At 39.2% G+C, this 15,722-nt stretch overlaps 1 protein-coding gene across 1 annotated transcript in view; it reads right to left on the bottom strand.

The window, feature by feature from the left end:
- Positions 1-14,756: 14,756 nt before the first annotated feature.
- The window catches only part of LOC119422487 (BUB3-interacting and GLEBS motif-containing protein ZNF207-like), a 2,093-nt gene continuing 1,127 nt past the window's right edge, over positions 14,757-15,722 (bottom strand). The window contains exon 4 of the mRNA XM_037689862.1: positions 14,757-14,779. Within this exon, the coding sequence (XP_037545790.1) occupies positions 14,757-14,779 (23 nt within the window). The remainder of the gene's footprint in view (positions 14,780-15,722) is intronic.

Below are 15,722 nucleotides of genomic sequence, written 5' to 3'. Positions count from 1 at the left end.
GTCAAGGCTCTCTTTTCTACCTCCTCCATGTACAGGTTGGCAACAATAGGAGAAACTGGAGACCCCATAGCACACCCATGTTTCTGCCTATAATATTTCTCCCCATATGTGAACTAGGTTGACTGCAGGCACAGTTTCAAGAGTTGACACAGTTGTTCTGTGGAAAGCGTGGTCCTGCTGCTCAGAGTGGTGTCTGATTTTAATTTTAAACTGACCACCTCTACTGCATCATCAACAGGAATGCATGTAAAGAGTGATGTGACATCAAAAGAGACCATTGTTTCATCAGTCTCCATGATGACATCCCTCACCTTATCCACAAAGTCCATGGTGTTCTGTATGTGGTGTTCTGAGCTGCCAACTAAAGGGATGAGTACAGACGCCAGGTATTTGGAAACATTGTAAGTGACAGAGTTAATCATGCTAACAATTGGTCTTAAAGGTACACCTTGTTTGTGGATTTTAGGTAAACCATACAGACTAGGTGTGGCCTCCCCTGGGTACAGTCTGTGGTACAGAAAATGGTCAATAGCATGGATGGCCCAGCACAGAAGATCAACATCATCAGGCCAGGACTCTGCGGTCTACACTCATCTCCAGGCCAGAGGTCACTCTTTCAGGGATGAAGATGTTCACATCCTGGACAGAGAGGAACGATGGTTTGAGAGAGGAGTAAAGGAGGCCATCTTTGTGAAAAGAAACCGTCCATCATTAAACAGGGGTGGAGGCCTACGTGTTCAATTGTCCACCTCTTACAATGCTGTGATTGCTAGTATCACTCAGCCCTCTGTGAATAGTAAACAGCCATCAGTGTGCTAATGATCCATTGTTAGGCTGATGGTCCTTCTTGAGCATGTGATCAGCTGGTTTTGGTTGTCAGCAGCAAAACTGGTTGATACACTCTGAGAAGGTGCTATTTAAGAGACTGAGCTGGATACAGCACCTCAGACTGAGGAAGTCTCTCGGATGAGAGACGAAACGGTTCTACATTTTTTGTTGTTTTGCTTTGTTTTGTTTTTTGAATGTCCAGAGGACCAGATTTAACTTTTTTAGATTTTTCTACCTGGATTATTGAGCATGCATCAGGACATGTACCAGGTAGTCTTTTCCTGTAACAATGTCACCATCAAGTGGAAGAAATTACAAACCGACACTCCATCCTGACTATTACAAGAAACTGGGAAAACTACTGGAAAAAACCTGTAAATTAAAAAAATAATAATAATACAAGTATAGCCTAAATCTTCATCAGTGGACTGTTAGGTAACTTTAAAAAGTAGAAAGCTTAATCACTCAACAAAATCCATGCTCAATAATCCATGTATACAATCCAACATTTTTCAGACAGGTCATCTGGACAGTTTCTTTTTTTGTGTGTTTCTTTGTGTTGAAAGGTTTCGCCTTCGGTCCGGAAGGCTTCATCAGTCAAGGAAACGCACAACAAAACTGATTCTTCCCCCAACAGCTTACTCCAAAGTGGTACAAACCAGTTCTGCTTGTGACACGATGGTCTCTTTGGTACGCCCCCTCCTCCATTGCTGGCCCACTTCCTTGTTGACTTAATCACTCATATTTTACCTTTAAATTACTTCGTACATTTTGGGGCATTGGGAGTATATTGTACTGTTTTTAAATATGCTTTTAACCTTTATTTATACAGCTTAGTCTCAATGAGTTACGAGAACTCATTTTCAAGAGAGACCTGCTTTAAACAGACAAAATCATAGATGAACCAGTCTTTGCCGTAATGTATTTTCCCATAAACATCCCAAAGATCCAGTCCCCCGGCACAAGCAGAGTAATATTGTGTATGCTGTTCAGTGTCAGGAGGGCTGTGATCAGTCTTACATCGGAGAACTAAACAGCCACTGGCCAAAAGGATGGTCCAGCACAGAAGTTCAACATCATCTGACCAGGACTCTGCGGTCTACACTCATCTCCAGGCCAGCGGTCACTCTTTCAGGGATGAAGATGTTCACAACCTGGATAGAGAGGAACGATGGTTTGAGAGAGGAGTAAAGGAGGCCATCTTTGTGAAAAGAAACCATCCATCATTAAACAGGGGTGGAGGTCTCCGTGTTCAACTGTCCCCCTCTTACAATGCTGTTACTGCTAGTATCATTCAGCCCCCTGTGAATAGTAAACAGCCATCAGTGTACTAATGATACATCGTTAGGCTGATGGTCCTCCTTGATCATGTGATCAGCTGGTTTTGGTTGTCAACAGCAAACTGGTTGATCCACTCTGAGAGGTGCTATTTAGGAAACTGAGCTGAATACAGCACCTCAGACTGAGGAAGTCTTTCGGATGATCTTTCGGATGAACGACGAAATGTTTCTACAATTATTTTGTTGTTTTGCCTTGTTTTGTTTTTTTTTGAATGTCCAGAGGACCAGAATTAACTTTTTTAGATTTTTCTACCTGGATTATTGAGCATGCATCAGGATATGACCGAATATAATATTGTTGTCTCATTAGTTTAACAGAGTTCTCGTTGTTTACTTTTAGGAATTGTGTGAAAATCTGTTGATGTTTTACGTCATTTTTATGCAGAAATATGGAAAATTCTAAAGTTCACAAACTTCAAAGTTTGTGTTCTTTACCTTGAATTCAAGCATCGTTAGATCACGTGTCAAACTCAAGGCCCGCGAGCCAGATGTGGCCCACCACCACGTCATTTTATGTGGCCTGCGAGAGCTTAAAAGGTTTGATTGTCGTATAATAAATAAGTCAAATGGGTGCACTGACAACAAACTACATTTCCCATATTGCATGCCAATGTTACCTGCAAAGTAACAGCATCCCACCACTAGATTGCAGTTTTTCCACATCAATATAATTTTCTGAACAATTGGAATTGAGAAATACAAACAATCCCAAAATGTCCAGGAAGAGAAAATTTTATAAAGATGAAGGCTGTTTCAAGAAAGATGGGAATGTGAATATATGTTTGTGCTTCAAGGAGAGAAACCGGTATATCTTTTGTGTTATGAGGCACAGATGGTCGTCAAAGAGTACAATCTACGTCAGCATTTTGACACCAAACACGGAGCTAAGTATGCCAGAGTAGGCCTTCAAACCTGATGTTGTTATTTTGAGTTTATTTTACTTATTAAATTTCTTTTATTAAATTATGTTAAATTTGCAGCAATGTATTTGGGATTGCATGTTTATGTGTTTATGCAGGCAAATGTTTTCTATAATAATATATCTCTCGTTAGTTGGATGTATGACCCTTGCCAGGCTGTGTGCAGCCATTAGTTTTTTGTAAAATGTTACACCTGTCACAAGTTCTTACCAGCTCACAATTATTGGTTGGACTGTTATTCTGCTCCTATTATATGACAAAAAAAGTTATGAACAAAGTTAATGTCATAACTTGTTATTTTTCCTTATTCACTTGGAATGTTTGATCTTTGATTTATGGAGTAATGTGGATTTCATACCCTGACAAATGAAAAGGTTTTGTGTTATAACAGCAGACATATTTTTTTGCATCTATGCAAATATATATTGTTGTGGCTTTGTGCCACACTCGTGTTCAAAACAGCTGAGACGGTCACCTTAGTTCAAAAGATTTATTTGACAAACAGGAGTTACAGGTATTCAGAGACAAACAATTACATTTGTAAAATATATGCATATATTTGGAGCATTAAAGAACGAACCGTCTCGGTCTGCGCTTCCCCGGAAATGCTCGCTGGGCGTGTGTCATTTCCAGCTTTTATCAAAGTTTGAGAAGGCTAGCTTTCTGATTGGTTTAGACCCGATTACTATGGTTACTGGTCTAGCCCGCCCCCCTCTTACTGCATTCCAGAGATAAGATATGGAGGCTTGGTTTCTTCGTCTGCGTTCAGACTGTTCATACTCTAGTTTCAGTTTAGCTTGATTATACCTTATTGATACCAAATGATTTGAGAACAATGATTAAACGATTAAATGCTAATTGTTATTATCATACGGATTTTACTTAGTCAAACTATATTAAGTCTAAATTAAAGAAATGTGTTCTAGTTTTATTTATGTTAATCAGTCAGTGTGTGTGTGTGAGTGTGTGTGTGTGTGTGAGCGGCCAGCCCCCCCCATGCTCAGGGAACAAAGAAGGACTCTTCCCTGGAGTTAATCAGTATCTTACCTGCTATCTGGCATGATTTGATTGCTTGTAATATATCAAATGTGAACTTGTAAAATTATCATTAGCTAATATAAGATTATATGTTATAAGGAAACACAAGAAGGAATATTATAGTGATTTATTAAATAAAAGTAATGGTGATATGAAAGCTACATGGCGAGTAATAAATAGTGATCTGAAAAGTCATAAAGCAAAAACAGGTATTTCACAATATTTTTTGAAAGATGACGATGAAATCCATGATGAAAATGAAATTGTAAATGGATTCAATCATCATTTTGTGAACGTTGGATCAAGGCTTGCTGCTAAAATACCAAAAGTAGACAATAATGTGAACCATTCAGTTATAGGTTGTGACAACAGTATTTTTCTTAATGGAACTGACAAAGAAGAAATAATGAATGTAGTAAAAAATCTTACAGATAAGAGATCAAAAGACTGGGTGGACATGGATATGATGTTTGTAAAGGACATAATGAGTTATGTTATCGAGCCGTTTACATATATTTGTAATTTATCATTTTCAAAAGGAATATTTCCAGACAATATGAAAGTAGCAAAGGTAGTTCCTCTCTTTAAAAATGGTGATAAATGTGTGTTCAGTAATTATAGACCAATATCCTTATTACCACAATTCTCAAAAATTCTAGAAAAACTGTTTGTGACCAGATTAGATACATTTATTACTAAACAAAACATTCTAAGTAGCAGTCAGTATGGGTTTAGAGCAAAAAACTCTACATCAATGGCTCTCATGGAAATAATGGAACAAATAACTACTGCTGTCGATCAAAAACAGTATTGTGTTAGTATTTTTGTTGATTTAAAAAAAGCATTCGATACTATTGACCACACTATTCTCCTTGAAAAATTAAATAAATATGGTATAAGAGGACCAGCATTACACTGGGTATCTAGCTATTTAAAAGATAGGAAACAGTTTGTACAAATAAATGGTGTAAGATCTGACTTGTGCAATATCACTTGTGGAGTTCCTCAAGGCTCTGTACTTGGACCAAAGTTATTTATTTTATATGTGAATGACTTAGTGAATGTATCAGGACTCCTCAAATGTGTCCTTTTTGCAGATGACACCACATTTTTTTGTTTGGGTAAAGATGTAAAACGGATGTTGGAACTGATGAAGACAGAATTTGATAAAATACAAACTTGGTTTAAAATTAATAAATTATCATTAAATTTAGATAAAACTAAATACATGATATTTAGTAACAAAAAGAAAACTGTTGACGATCCATTTAAAATTGAGGGTGTTGAGATTTGTAGAGTTAATGAGATGAAATTTTTGGGTGTAATCATTGATGAACAGCTAACATGGAAAAATCACATAAATTCTGTAAGAACAAAAATATCTAAATCTATTGCAGTACTATACAAAGTCAGGGAATTATTAAATGATAAAGCTCTGTACATGTTGTATAACGCAATCATTGTTCCACATTTAATCTATTGCATTGATGTTTGGGGGAAAGCGTGTAAAACATTTACAAAACCTATTTTTATTTTACAGAAAAGAGCTGTAAGAATCATCACCAGAAAGCATTACAGTCACCCATCAAGCACATTATTTCATCAACTGAAGTTATTGAAGTTCCATGATTTAGTAGATTATAGTATTTTATCAGTTATGTATAGGGCTCAAAATAACACATTACCATTAAATATCCAAAGAAATTTTGTTAAAAGACAAAGTTGTTACAATCTTAAGGGGATAGAAATATTTGTCAAACTAAAATTCAGAACTAGTCTGAAGGGAAGGTCTACCTCAATCCAAGGAGTTGGATTGTGGAATGGTCTAGAGAGTGATGTAAAAAATGTCAAGTCAATGTGTACATTTAAGAAAAAGATCAAATCTAGATTGTTAAAAAAGTATATATGAAGTAGCTTAGTGTGTGTTTTGTATTAGAATTAGAAAAATTAGAAAGTTATTCATTTTGTTCTGTTACTTGAAAATTAATATGTCTGAAATAATTGTTTGAAAAAAGGGGCAGATATAATAAGATTTTTTCTTCTTTCTGCTGCCTTTCATTTTAAATTTTTTTGTATCTTTTTTATATATTGTTATGGAATTGTTTTGTACTTTTTTAAAATGAATAAACTTCATACCATACCATACCATGGGTAAAGGTAAAATAGTTAGAATTAGTAAACATTTTCTATAAATATAGTTCAACCCTGGAAGAAAGACACACACACACTTTGTATAACATGACATTTGAATGCTTGATAGGAAATATAAAAAGATATAAAAATATGAAATCCAACAATCCCTCTTTTGATCTCCCCATATTCATGGGAGATCACACTCTTTTGGATGTTTCCAGATGGAAGTGAGTCACACTGCCACCGCACCCAAACTTACTCCAACCCTCCAGGGGTCCTGGACCAGACCCCTGGTTCAAACCCTTCAAAACCTGTAAAAAATACCAAATGCATAAACCTTTATAAAAATACAAACAAAAACAAAAAAAACTACAACACTCCTAGTAAAAGATAAATACCCAACACACTAAAATAAGTAAAACTCTACCCTAATACCAAAATTGACCTCCTGTTAAACCACCTTTAAAATACCTCGTGGGATTTTAGAATGATTAAATGCCCAATTGAATGGAGTAAAATTTTGAATAGTTAAGAGTTTCCAATTGAATCCACGACCCTTCTCTGGTTGTTTTTCAGAATGACTGAAAGGAAAGACAAGACACTCATGTTAAACAGGAAAAAGACAACACACTCAATTTAAACAGGACTATCTAACAGGTCTTCGGTTCTTGAGCTTGCGGTGGGAGGCCTTGTTCGTCCACAAGGGTCCTTTTGGTGCTCGGCGGGATTCGGCCCGCAGAGATATCTTCATGTAAAGTCCTCAGAACCTTTATCAGTCTGATTAGACATTCTAAATGATGTGTATGTGCATTGGGACAAAACTAAAATCAGTTTGACGCATCTTCTGTTCTTCACGGTCAGGGCTGGGAATCTTCCTTCCATCCTTCCCCATTCCACCTGACTGACCGACTTAGGCAGAGCGGAGACTTCTTTCTCCAATGTTTGCTACTGCCTTTTTCTACCAGGACAAAGGGGCAAAGAGTGAGCTCCCACGAAGGCCCTGTCACCTCCTCCAGGTGTAGTGGGGAGCTGTACTCCTGATGTTCCAGCAGATCAGCCTCAATCTGGTCCAGCAATCGATTCAGCTCATCTGCAGGGGCGCACTGGTTGTGGTCGTAACAGGTGTCACTCTCCTTCTGGAGACCGATGGCGTGTGATGTTCTCTCCACCACCTGGTGGGGTCCTATCCCTCTTTTCAGCAGGACCCAGTCCAGTGTGGTGGTCCGTAGTCAGTCTCCTCGGTCAGAGATTCTCCCTCCTGATGAGAAAAGCTGGACACCAAAGCTTGCGAATTGTTAAACACCCTGTATGGCCTTTTGATTATTTTATCTGTGGGATCCATGACCCATTTGTGGGCCTGGAAAAACTGACTGTGGTTACTTCCTAGTGAGTAAAACCTGTTTCTTAATTATTGGACACCCTGATGGTCATTATTGCTACTGCTAGTGTGTACTCTTACACTGTAATGGTTATAATAAAACAGTGCTTGTAAAACTGAAATAAAATGCTATTCTTACATTCATCTATACACTTGAAACTGAAATGAGGTACATACTGGACTTCTACAGGGATATATCAGGTTTATACAACGTCGACCCCCAATGTAGCAGACCAAGGAAGCAAGGACACGAGGCAGGTAAAAAGGTAAGTGATATTTATTTACAGGTGGAGATAAAAACTCGAACAGCTGTAAGGGAAGGGGAGAGACGGTGAATATATATATATGTCCTCTTGGTAGATGATGATGATGATAAAACAAGAATTGATCCTTACTTGTTTCTGTTGCAGGAGATGGTTGAGGAGGAGCAAAGAGTGGGATCCTGGGTGTGAGGAGTAATCCAGGAGAGAGTAGGAGGTTGACCCAGACAGAGTGGTGGATGTTTGTTGCTGGAGACGAGACATCAAAGGTCCACAGGAAGGAGTCCCAGTGGTGGGAGAAGTCCTAAGGAGGACCAGAATGAATCAGGCCGTGGAAGGTCCAATTGTCAGAAGATGTCCCAGCACTGGAGAGGAGGCTGGCAGCTGCTTAAATGGGTGAGTAGCAGTACTCCTCAGATTGGTGGCAGGTGTGATGAGTTGGGTGATTAGCTGTGGAGGGAAAGTGACAAACAGACACAAACAGACACAAACAGACAGAGGGAAACCAGGAATCCCACAGGATACCTGTGTACTGTAGTACCGTCTTCCACCCTTCCAAGCCTTTGCAGTCAACGGATCTACCTACAATAAGCAAAGTTAAACATAATAACACAACACCCATACACAACAACACCCTGCAATAAATAATTCCCCACGCCGGCCTCCCTCCTCCTGGAGCCTGTGGAAGTAACTTCATTAAACGCTTGCGCCAACAACCTCAAAGTACAATATAACCTTAAAAGTTTTAAACAACTGACATATACACTGTGGAAACAAGAGGAATTTAATCTTCCCTCCAGGTACCTGTCTGTGCGAAAGAAGGGAGCAAGGAAGAAAAAGGAAGGAAAAAATGTGGTTAAAATACTTTGTTCATGAAACCTTTTATTAGCCCAATTAAACTATTTAAGTCCTGTCCAGTCGGTCAAGTCAGTTGTGTTTAAAAATACCGAATCACTCCATTTCTCCTTAACCTTTGCTCAAATCCACTTCAGGAGTCTGTGTTTTGATGCTAGGGGCGTCCCCCTTTTCTGGAATCTGTACACATTACAACAAAGAAAGAGAAAAATACTTTTGTTAAACCGATATATACAAGTGCAATGTCGTTTTGTAGGCTTCTGATTTATTCCACTTTTCAAATGTCAATGTGATTATCTTAAATGATCCTTTAAACGCCTCAGACTTACTACTGGCTTTTTGCTGTTCATTTAAATATAAAACCCTAAGAAGTTATTTTTGTATATTTTGTAATGATCTAATCATTATATGAACTGTTTCCTGCTTTGTATATAAGAAGTTATTTTTGTACATTTTGTAATTGTATGAACTGTTTCCTTCTAAGAGCAGCCTTCACCTTCCCCCTTTTTGAAACAGTTTTCTGTTTCAAATCCAAAGTTTTACTGGCTATAATTTACTAACACCCAGTCTGAGTATTAGTTTCAGAAATATAAAATATGGTGTAGTTTTAATCTTCCCCCTACTGTTATTCAATCCAGGTTTTGCAAAAAAAAAAAATAGCCAAATATAACCCAAGCTCTCCTATAATTTAGCAAAGAGTTAACCATTAAATAAATTTCATCCCTTGTATCAAACCAGACCCACCAAATGAGCTCATTCAAGGCAAAGACAATCATTTAGTATTACTTTAGAAAACATTAGTGAACTCCATCCAAATCAAGTCTCAGGTACAGGTTTCTCTTGAATGAGACTCCTTCACCTGTATAAACGAAAAGTTAAAAAGTCAATATTTTGCTCAGGGGTGGGGAGCATTATTCATCGTCCTATTAGGTTTAGAGGTAATAAAACAATTTTCATCTCAGAGCAATTGGAAAAGGGCGAATCATCTAGCACCCCCACAGTAGTACTTCTGTGTCATGTTTTGTCACCTGTCTTAAAATGAGCCGATGTGAGTGATTATTATCAAAGCCAACTGCAGTTTTGATCCAGACCCCAAGGCGCTCGGATGACCATCACCGACCAAATGTGGGGTTGACGCCTCCGTCAGGCTGCAGTTGATGTTAGTGATCTTGGACAGATGGACCACCAGCTTTTCTTTCAGCCTTTCTGTCTTCAGTTTGTCTCCCTTGGTCTGGAGACCAGTTCAGCTTTGTGCAGCAGTTCATAGCTCAGCATACAGCGAGACTTGACTGTATGTTCCCGCTGTTGACAAACTCCAGGACCCCCTCTGGACAGTTAATTCAGTTTGTTGTTGGACTGATAGATCTTTGCTTGTTTCCATAGTGAAAAGTTATATTGCTTGGCTGACAATTTCTTTGTTGTTGTGTCAGTGGTGCTCGACTGACAGTTTCATTGAAACATCCCATTGGTCAGATTTCCCAGACCCAACTTCAGCGTCCACCTGAACACATCTGGTATCCGATCCGGCACCCAGCACTAGAGGGTCATGATCAACACTCAGATGGATGCTGTATGTATCTGAAGACTACCTGTCTGTGTTTTGTGGGCCTAGCCAGACTCACCTCCCCAATCCATAGCTCTGTCTTCTCAGGCTGCTGAGAAGGAAAAATAAACAATCCAATTATTAAAAGTCTGATTCAACATTCATCTGTTATCAACATTAATCATCTGTTAGCAAGTTCTATTCTGGGACCACAGCGTTTACCTTCAACAAAGTCATTCTGGTGTCCTGGATTGCACAACAGATGTTTTAAACGCTCAAATACGAGTGAAACTTCCATCAAGCACTGCACAATCCAATTCTTTACGCCTACTGCATAAAATATTCCATTCAAAATAATGTCTTCACTTTTTTAGAATATGTATTTTGACTCACCACCTGACAGTGAGGACCACTCTCAGGTCTACATTATCCATTTAGACTTTGTAAAGGTTTAGGCAGCATGATTATATGTAACCACTGCTTGTTATATAACAAATCTGCAAATCCTTCCATCTCATAACTATTCTTGTTCACTGCATCCTAAACAAAATACTTCTAATTCACTTCAGTTAAGACTATGTCTACACTTCAAGACATCACAGAGACCATTAGCACTGCACAGAAACGTCTACATGCACCTTTGTTCACAAAGCACAACTTCTCAAACTCACCATGTACTCAACTCTGTTCTCCTTATGCACTCATAGGACCTGTGTGAAATCTCAAGATGTTTAGAGTCATTTCATTTACCCACTAGAATTGTTGTTTTTCCCATAAATAACCCAGTTCAGGTAGCTCTTAGAAGGGAACAGCTCCTAAACTCTAGACAACATTTTCAATATGTGATAAAGTCACTTAGACTGATTAATTTAACCCAAGCATTTCAATTTGTGTTAAGTTAAGAGTTTCTTTGAGCAGAATAAATTTTTTCTTCATTTTACAAGTGTCAAGGATTCTGTTTATTCCTTATCTTACGTTCTGTCATTTTTTAGTTGAATTTAATTGAAATTTATTAACTGATGTTATTGTCAATTCCAAGAAGAAATTTTGGCTAATTTGTTTACAATGTGTCATAAACTTAATTTGACCTGTTTATGATGTTTATTTGTCCTTCTTCCTTCGGCTTTTCCCTTTTCAGATGTAGTGAACTAAGCCTCAGGTCAAAATCTGACCCTGAGGACCTTCATGGGACAGAAACTGTTATTTCATTGATTTGAGTCCAGAAATACAAATTAAGCTCATCCAGAGACTTTCTAAGTGTGTCCTGCACTAATCAATTGAAAGAACACTCTTTTTTTATATTATCATTACTATTTTACAATATCTTGATAATCAAAGTGTGTTTAGTTCAAACCATTTTAAATGTTGAAGTGAACTACTCATTTTAAATCAACTGTGAAACAGTATTAATGATTTTTTAATCCTCATTCAAAGTAGAAATCAAGTTAATGTCTGTTACAGAGTAATTATGCATTTTTTGATCTTCTGTCTGAAATGAGAAGGAGTGATGTTGGTCAAAAGTCAGAGACAGTCGCAAACAAGTTTATTGGAACGAACTGTCATGTTTTTAAAACCTCTCAGACAGAAACAGAAGCTGGCACCTGTTTCCTCCCATTTCGCCAAAACATTTTCCTGTCTGCTCCAAAACATTTCTCTGTCGGTTCCAAAAACATCTCACTGTTTTTCTGACTTGTAGTAACCTCTTACGTCACCAAAACCACACCCCTGTTGGTTCTTTCAACCAATCAGGATTTCCCAAAAAAGGGACCCGAAGCGAACTCTTTAAAAGGGTCGACACTTCCTAGTTCCAGAGAGAACAACGTTCCAGAGCAGAACAAGAGTTCCAGGGAGAACCTCGAACCAGAAGTTCCTGAACGAGAGAAGTTCAGAAGAACAGAAGTTCGAACAGTTTCTAATGGAGTGACAATAGTCCGTCGATGCCACGACGTCTCGCTGTGGCTCTACCCGACGAACGCTCTGAACAATGAGGAAGTTTGTTCTGTGATGATCTCACAACTCCTGAAGTCACAGCTGTTCTTACAGAGACGCTGAAAGGTGGCTTGAAATGGAACTTTACGCCGGAACTGAAATATCTTCAGAAAGGTAAAAGAGTCTATCTTCAACTGCCAGTGTACCGTGGGTTAAGCTGCGTCTAAAGGAGCGTGCTGTTCTGGTTATACAGACACTTTTCCTCATCCATCTCTCTCCATTTAAACTTCATTTTCCCATCTTTAAACTTCTATCTTGCCAGTAATTAATCCAGATATTTTCAGAAATGTCTGTTGTATTTTTAGTTGCAAGTGAGAAATCATGGCCGTATGATTTCTCATTGTAAAGATCATTAATTAAGCTGTGTTAGTGCGTTCAATCAGAATAATCACGTGTACAATGTTTGATGTTAAACTTTGATTCTGTTAATAAATGACCACATTCATTTTGATGGGTCAAAGAAAATTAACGTCTCATGTCACTGGTTTTTAGACCATCTCCCACACAGTACTTCTAAGCACATATCTGTCAAGTAGCTCGAAAAAGAGAGAATCCGTTTAAATTAAGTATAATATCAGGTACTTGAACTAGTCCAGATATTATAACATGTAGTGGAGCTCCTAAGCTAAATGAAGCTAACCGACCTAGCTTACTACACAGAAGTCACCACAACGAATCATCCTCCTTATTTCCTCTTAGGCCTTCGTCAGACCTACGCCTCACTTCCTCCAAGACCACCCCTACTCCATTTCTCTTTCTATCCACACCCTGATAAAACAATTTGAACCCAGCACCAATGCTGCAAGCCTTGCTGCTCTTCTACTTGGTCTCTTTGACACCTCAACCATCTACCTTCTTTCTCTGCATCATGTCAGCAGCTCTCTGTCAGCAGCTCTCTACCTTTGCCTGTCTGTTCAGTACGTTTGTTATCAATTTACCTCTGTCCCTCGCCCGCTTAGTGAGTGGCTGTCTGCCATCTTCATCTTCCCACACAGCGAGCTGTTCCAACAATACCTCCAGCTGACTCCCTCTGACTCCATCTCTCGGTTAATTATCGCTCGTACACGGGATGTCCCCCTCTGGCCCTCTGGCCTTGAGTTTCAAACCATTGCTGCAGATCAACAGTTCCAGAGGTCACTGCCTCCTCCTTTACCTCTGACACTGATTGAACACACAAATGTTTTTTGACCTCGCTCTCTTATCCCCGTTTATGTCTGGCCTCTGACAGCTGTGGTTTTAATCAGCTGCTGATTATTCTTCCTATTTCAAACGATGTATTACATTACTCTCCCAACGTTCAGCGACTGAAAATGGCGTTCAGATCTCCTCCTGCCAAGATCACCCCTAAAATGAGAGCATTAAGAATGTTCAGCCAACGACCTCCTCTCTGCTCACCCTTATTTTACCTGGTCCAACCTCTGACCACCTGTCAGGCTGCTTCCTAGCCTGCCTGATGATGTACCACCTCCAAGCACCTCCTCCCTCTTTTAAGCTGTATTCAGCTTACTTCAACGTTGTTGTACTTCTGCTGACTTATTCCTGCTAATTTCTGAACATCGTGCTCCTTTCAGCTAATGTTTGGAAGATTCAGATATTTCTGCTTACATTTCAGATAGCTGTTACATGCCAATATCAGCTAATTCCACCTTTCTTTTTAAATTAATCCAACTTTTACAGCCCAATTCAGGAAAACCAAGCTCTACCCACTTACTTTTGGTACTTTAAGAATATTTATGCTTGTTTTAGCTATTGGTCTGCTGGTCTTTAGCTAATTGCCTCTGTTTCTTTTTGATAATTCCCATATTTCGTGCGCGTTTATACTTATTTCATATTCTAAATTGTTCCATATCGTTTAGATTGTTCACCAATATGCTCTTAACTCATGTATTGATCCTGTAGACTTTCCACAGGAGTCACATGTTTCTCATTTATGAGTTCCACACCTGATGACAACGTTCACACACTCAGGCTTTCAAATCTTTTTTATTCTCATTCACAGCTGGCCCCGTTGTGATAAAAAAATTCACAAGTCTGTGTTATGAGTACAGACTTGTCCTTGCCTTACACAACAGCGCCCCCTTTCGGTCAGGATATGGAAGCTCAACTCACCAACAGACACACACACACAGAAAAAAGAAAAAAGCAACCCTTTGCTTCGCCCCCACACACAGCTCACCCCCACCCCTCTTTTTTCCTTCTCTCTATTGTTTCGTCTCTCTCAACGCCTCCGGCCTTGAAGCCTTTACACAACATAGAAAAAACGTGCAAACAAAAAGTATTACAACGTCCTAACCCTAATGTGATCCCTGATCACAGGAAATTTGGCAAAACTAACTAAGTCCCAGACTTTCACATTTCCCTTTGAACTAAATTATTAATGGCGTCTAATTTGACGGGCAGTCGACACCCGTCACGGAAGACGCGCCCCGTGGCTGCGAGTCCCCAACTCGGTTTCCGTATATCTCGTCAGATCTACGGCTTGGTCACCACTCCAGCTGGAAAAAGGGAAATATGTCATTCACGTCCGACGCGAACCCCGGCAGGTCCTTGCCTTCCTCCGGCACGAGGCAAACTCGTGAAACTAACTACGAAATACACTTACTTAAATGTTAAACTAAGCCGTGCAAAGGACACTCACGCACGCGCACGCAACGTATAACACCAAAAGTGTCTGAATACGCGTAATCCGTTTGTCAGAAGTACCACTAATCACCGTAAATTAGCTTAACAACCATCTTTATTTTCGGAGATGGTACGAAACACGCACAGAGGAAGCTAGAATTTGGTTTACGGCCGAATAGCGGAATTTTTTGAGCCTTTCGGCCAACTTAGGTAAAATCCGCTTACCTGTTATATCGGGCCCAGTTTTCCTCTGCGTGTGTCCAGCACCACTCGATCCAATTCTTGTGTCCGCCAGCTGTACGTCGGGGTCACCATCTGTTGTGGCTTTGTGCCACACTCGTGTTCAAAACAGCTGAGACGGTCACCTTAGTTCAAAAGATTTATTTGACAAACAGGAGTTACAGGTATTCAGAGACAAACAATTACATTTGTAAAATATATGCATATATTTGGAGCATTAAAGAACGAACCGTCTCGGTCTGCGCTTCCCCGGAAATGCTCGCTGGGCGTGTGTCATTTCCGACTTTTATCAAAGTTTGAGAAGGCTAGCTTTCTGATTGGTTTAGACCCGGTTACTATGGTTACTGGTCTAGCCCGCCCCCTCTTACTGCATTCCAGAGATAAGATATGGAGGCTTGGTTTCTTCGTCTGCGTTCAGACTGTTCATACTCTAGTTTCAGTTTAGCTTGATACCTTATACCTTAAAATACCTTATTGATACCAAATGATTTGAGAACAATGATTAAACGATTAAATGCTAATTGTTATCATCATACGGATTTTACTTAGTCAAACTATATTAAGTCTAAATTAAAG

This window comes from Nematolebias whitei, chromosome 16 (genome assembly GCF_014905685.2).
Source record: "Nematolebias whitei isolate Nwh7 chromosome 16, NemWhi1, whole genome shotgun sequence".
In the NCBI taxonomy this organism is placed as follows: domain Eukaryota; kingdom Metazoa; phylum Chordata; class Actinopteri; order Cyprinodontiformes; family Rivulidae; genus Nematolebias; species Nematolebias whitei.
This window is presented reverse-complemented; position numbering and strand designations above follow the sequence as displayed.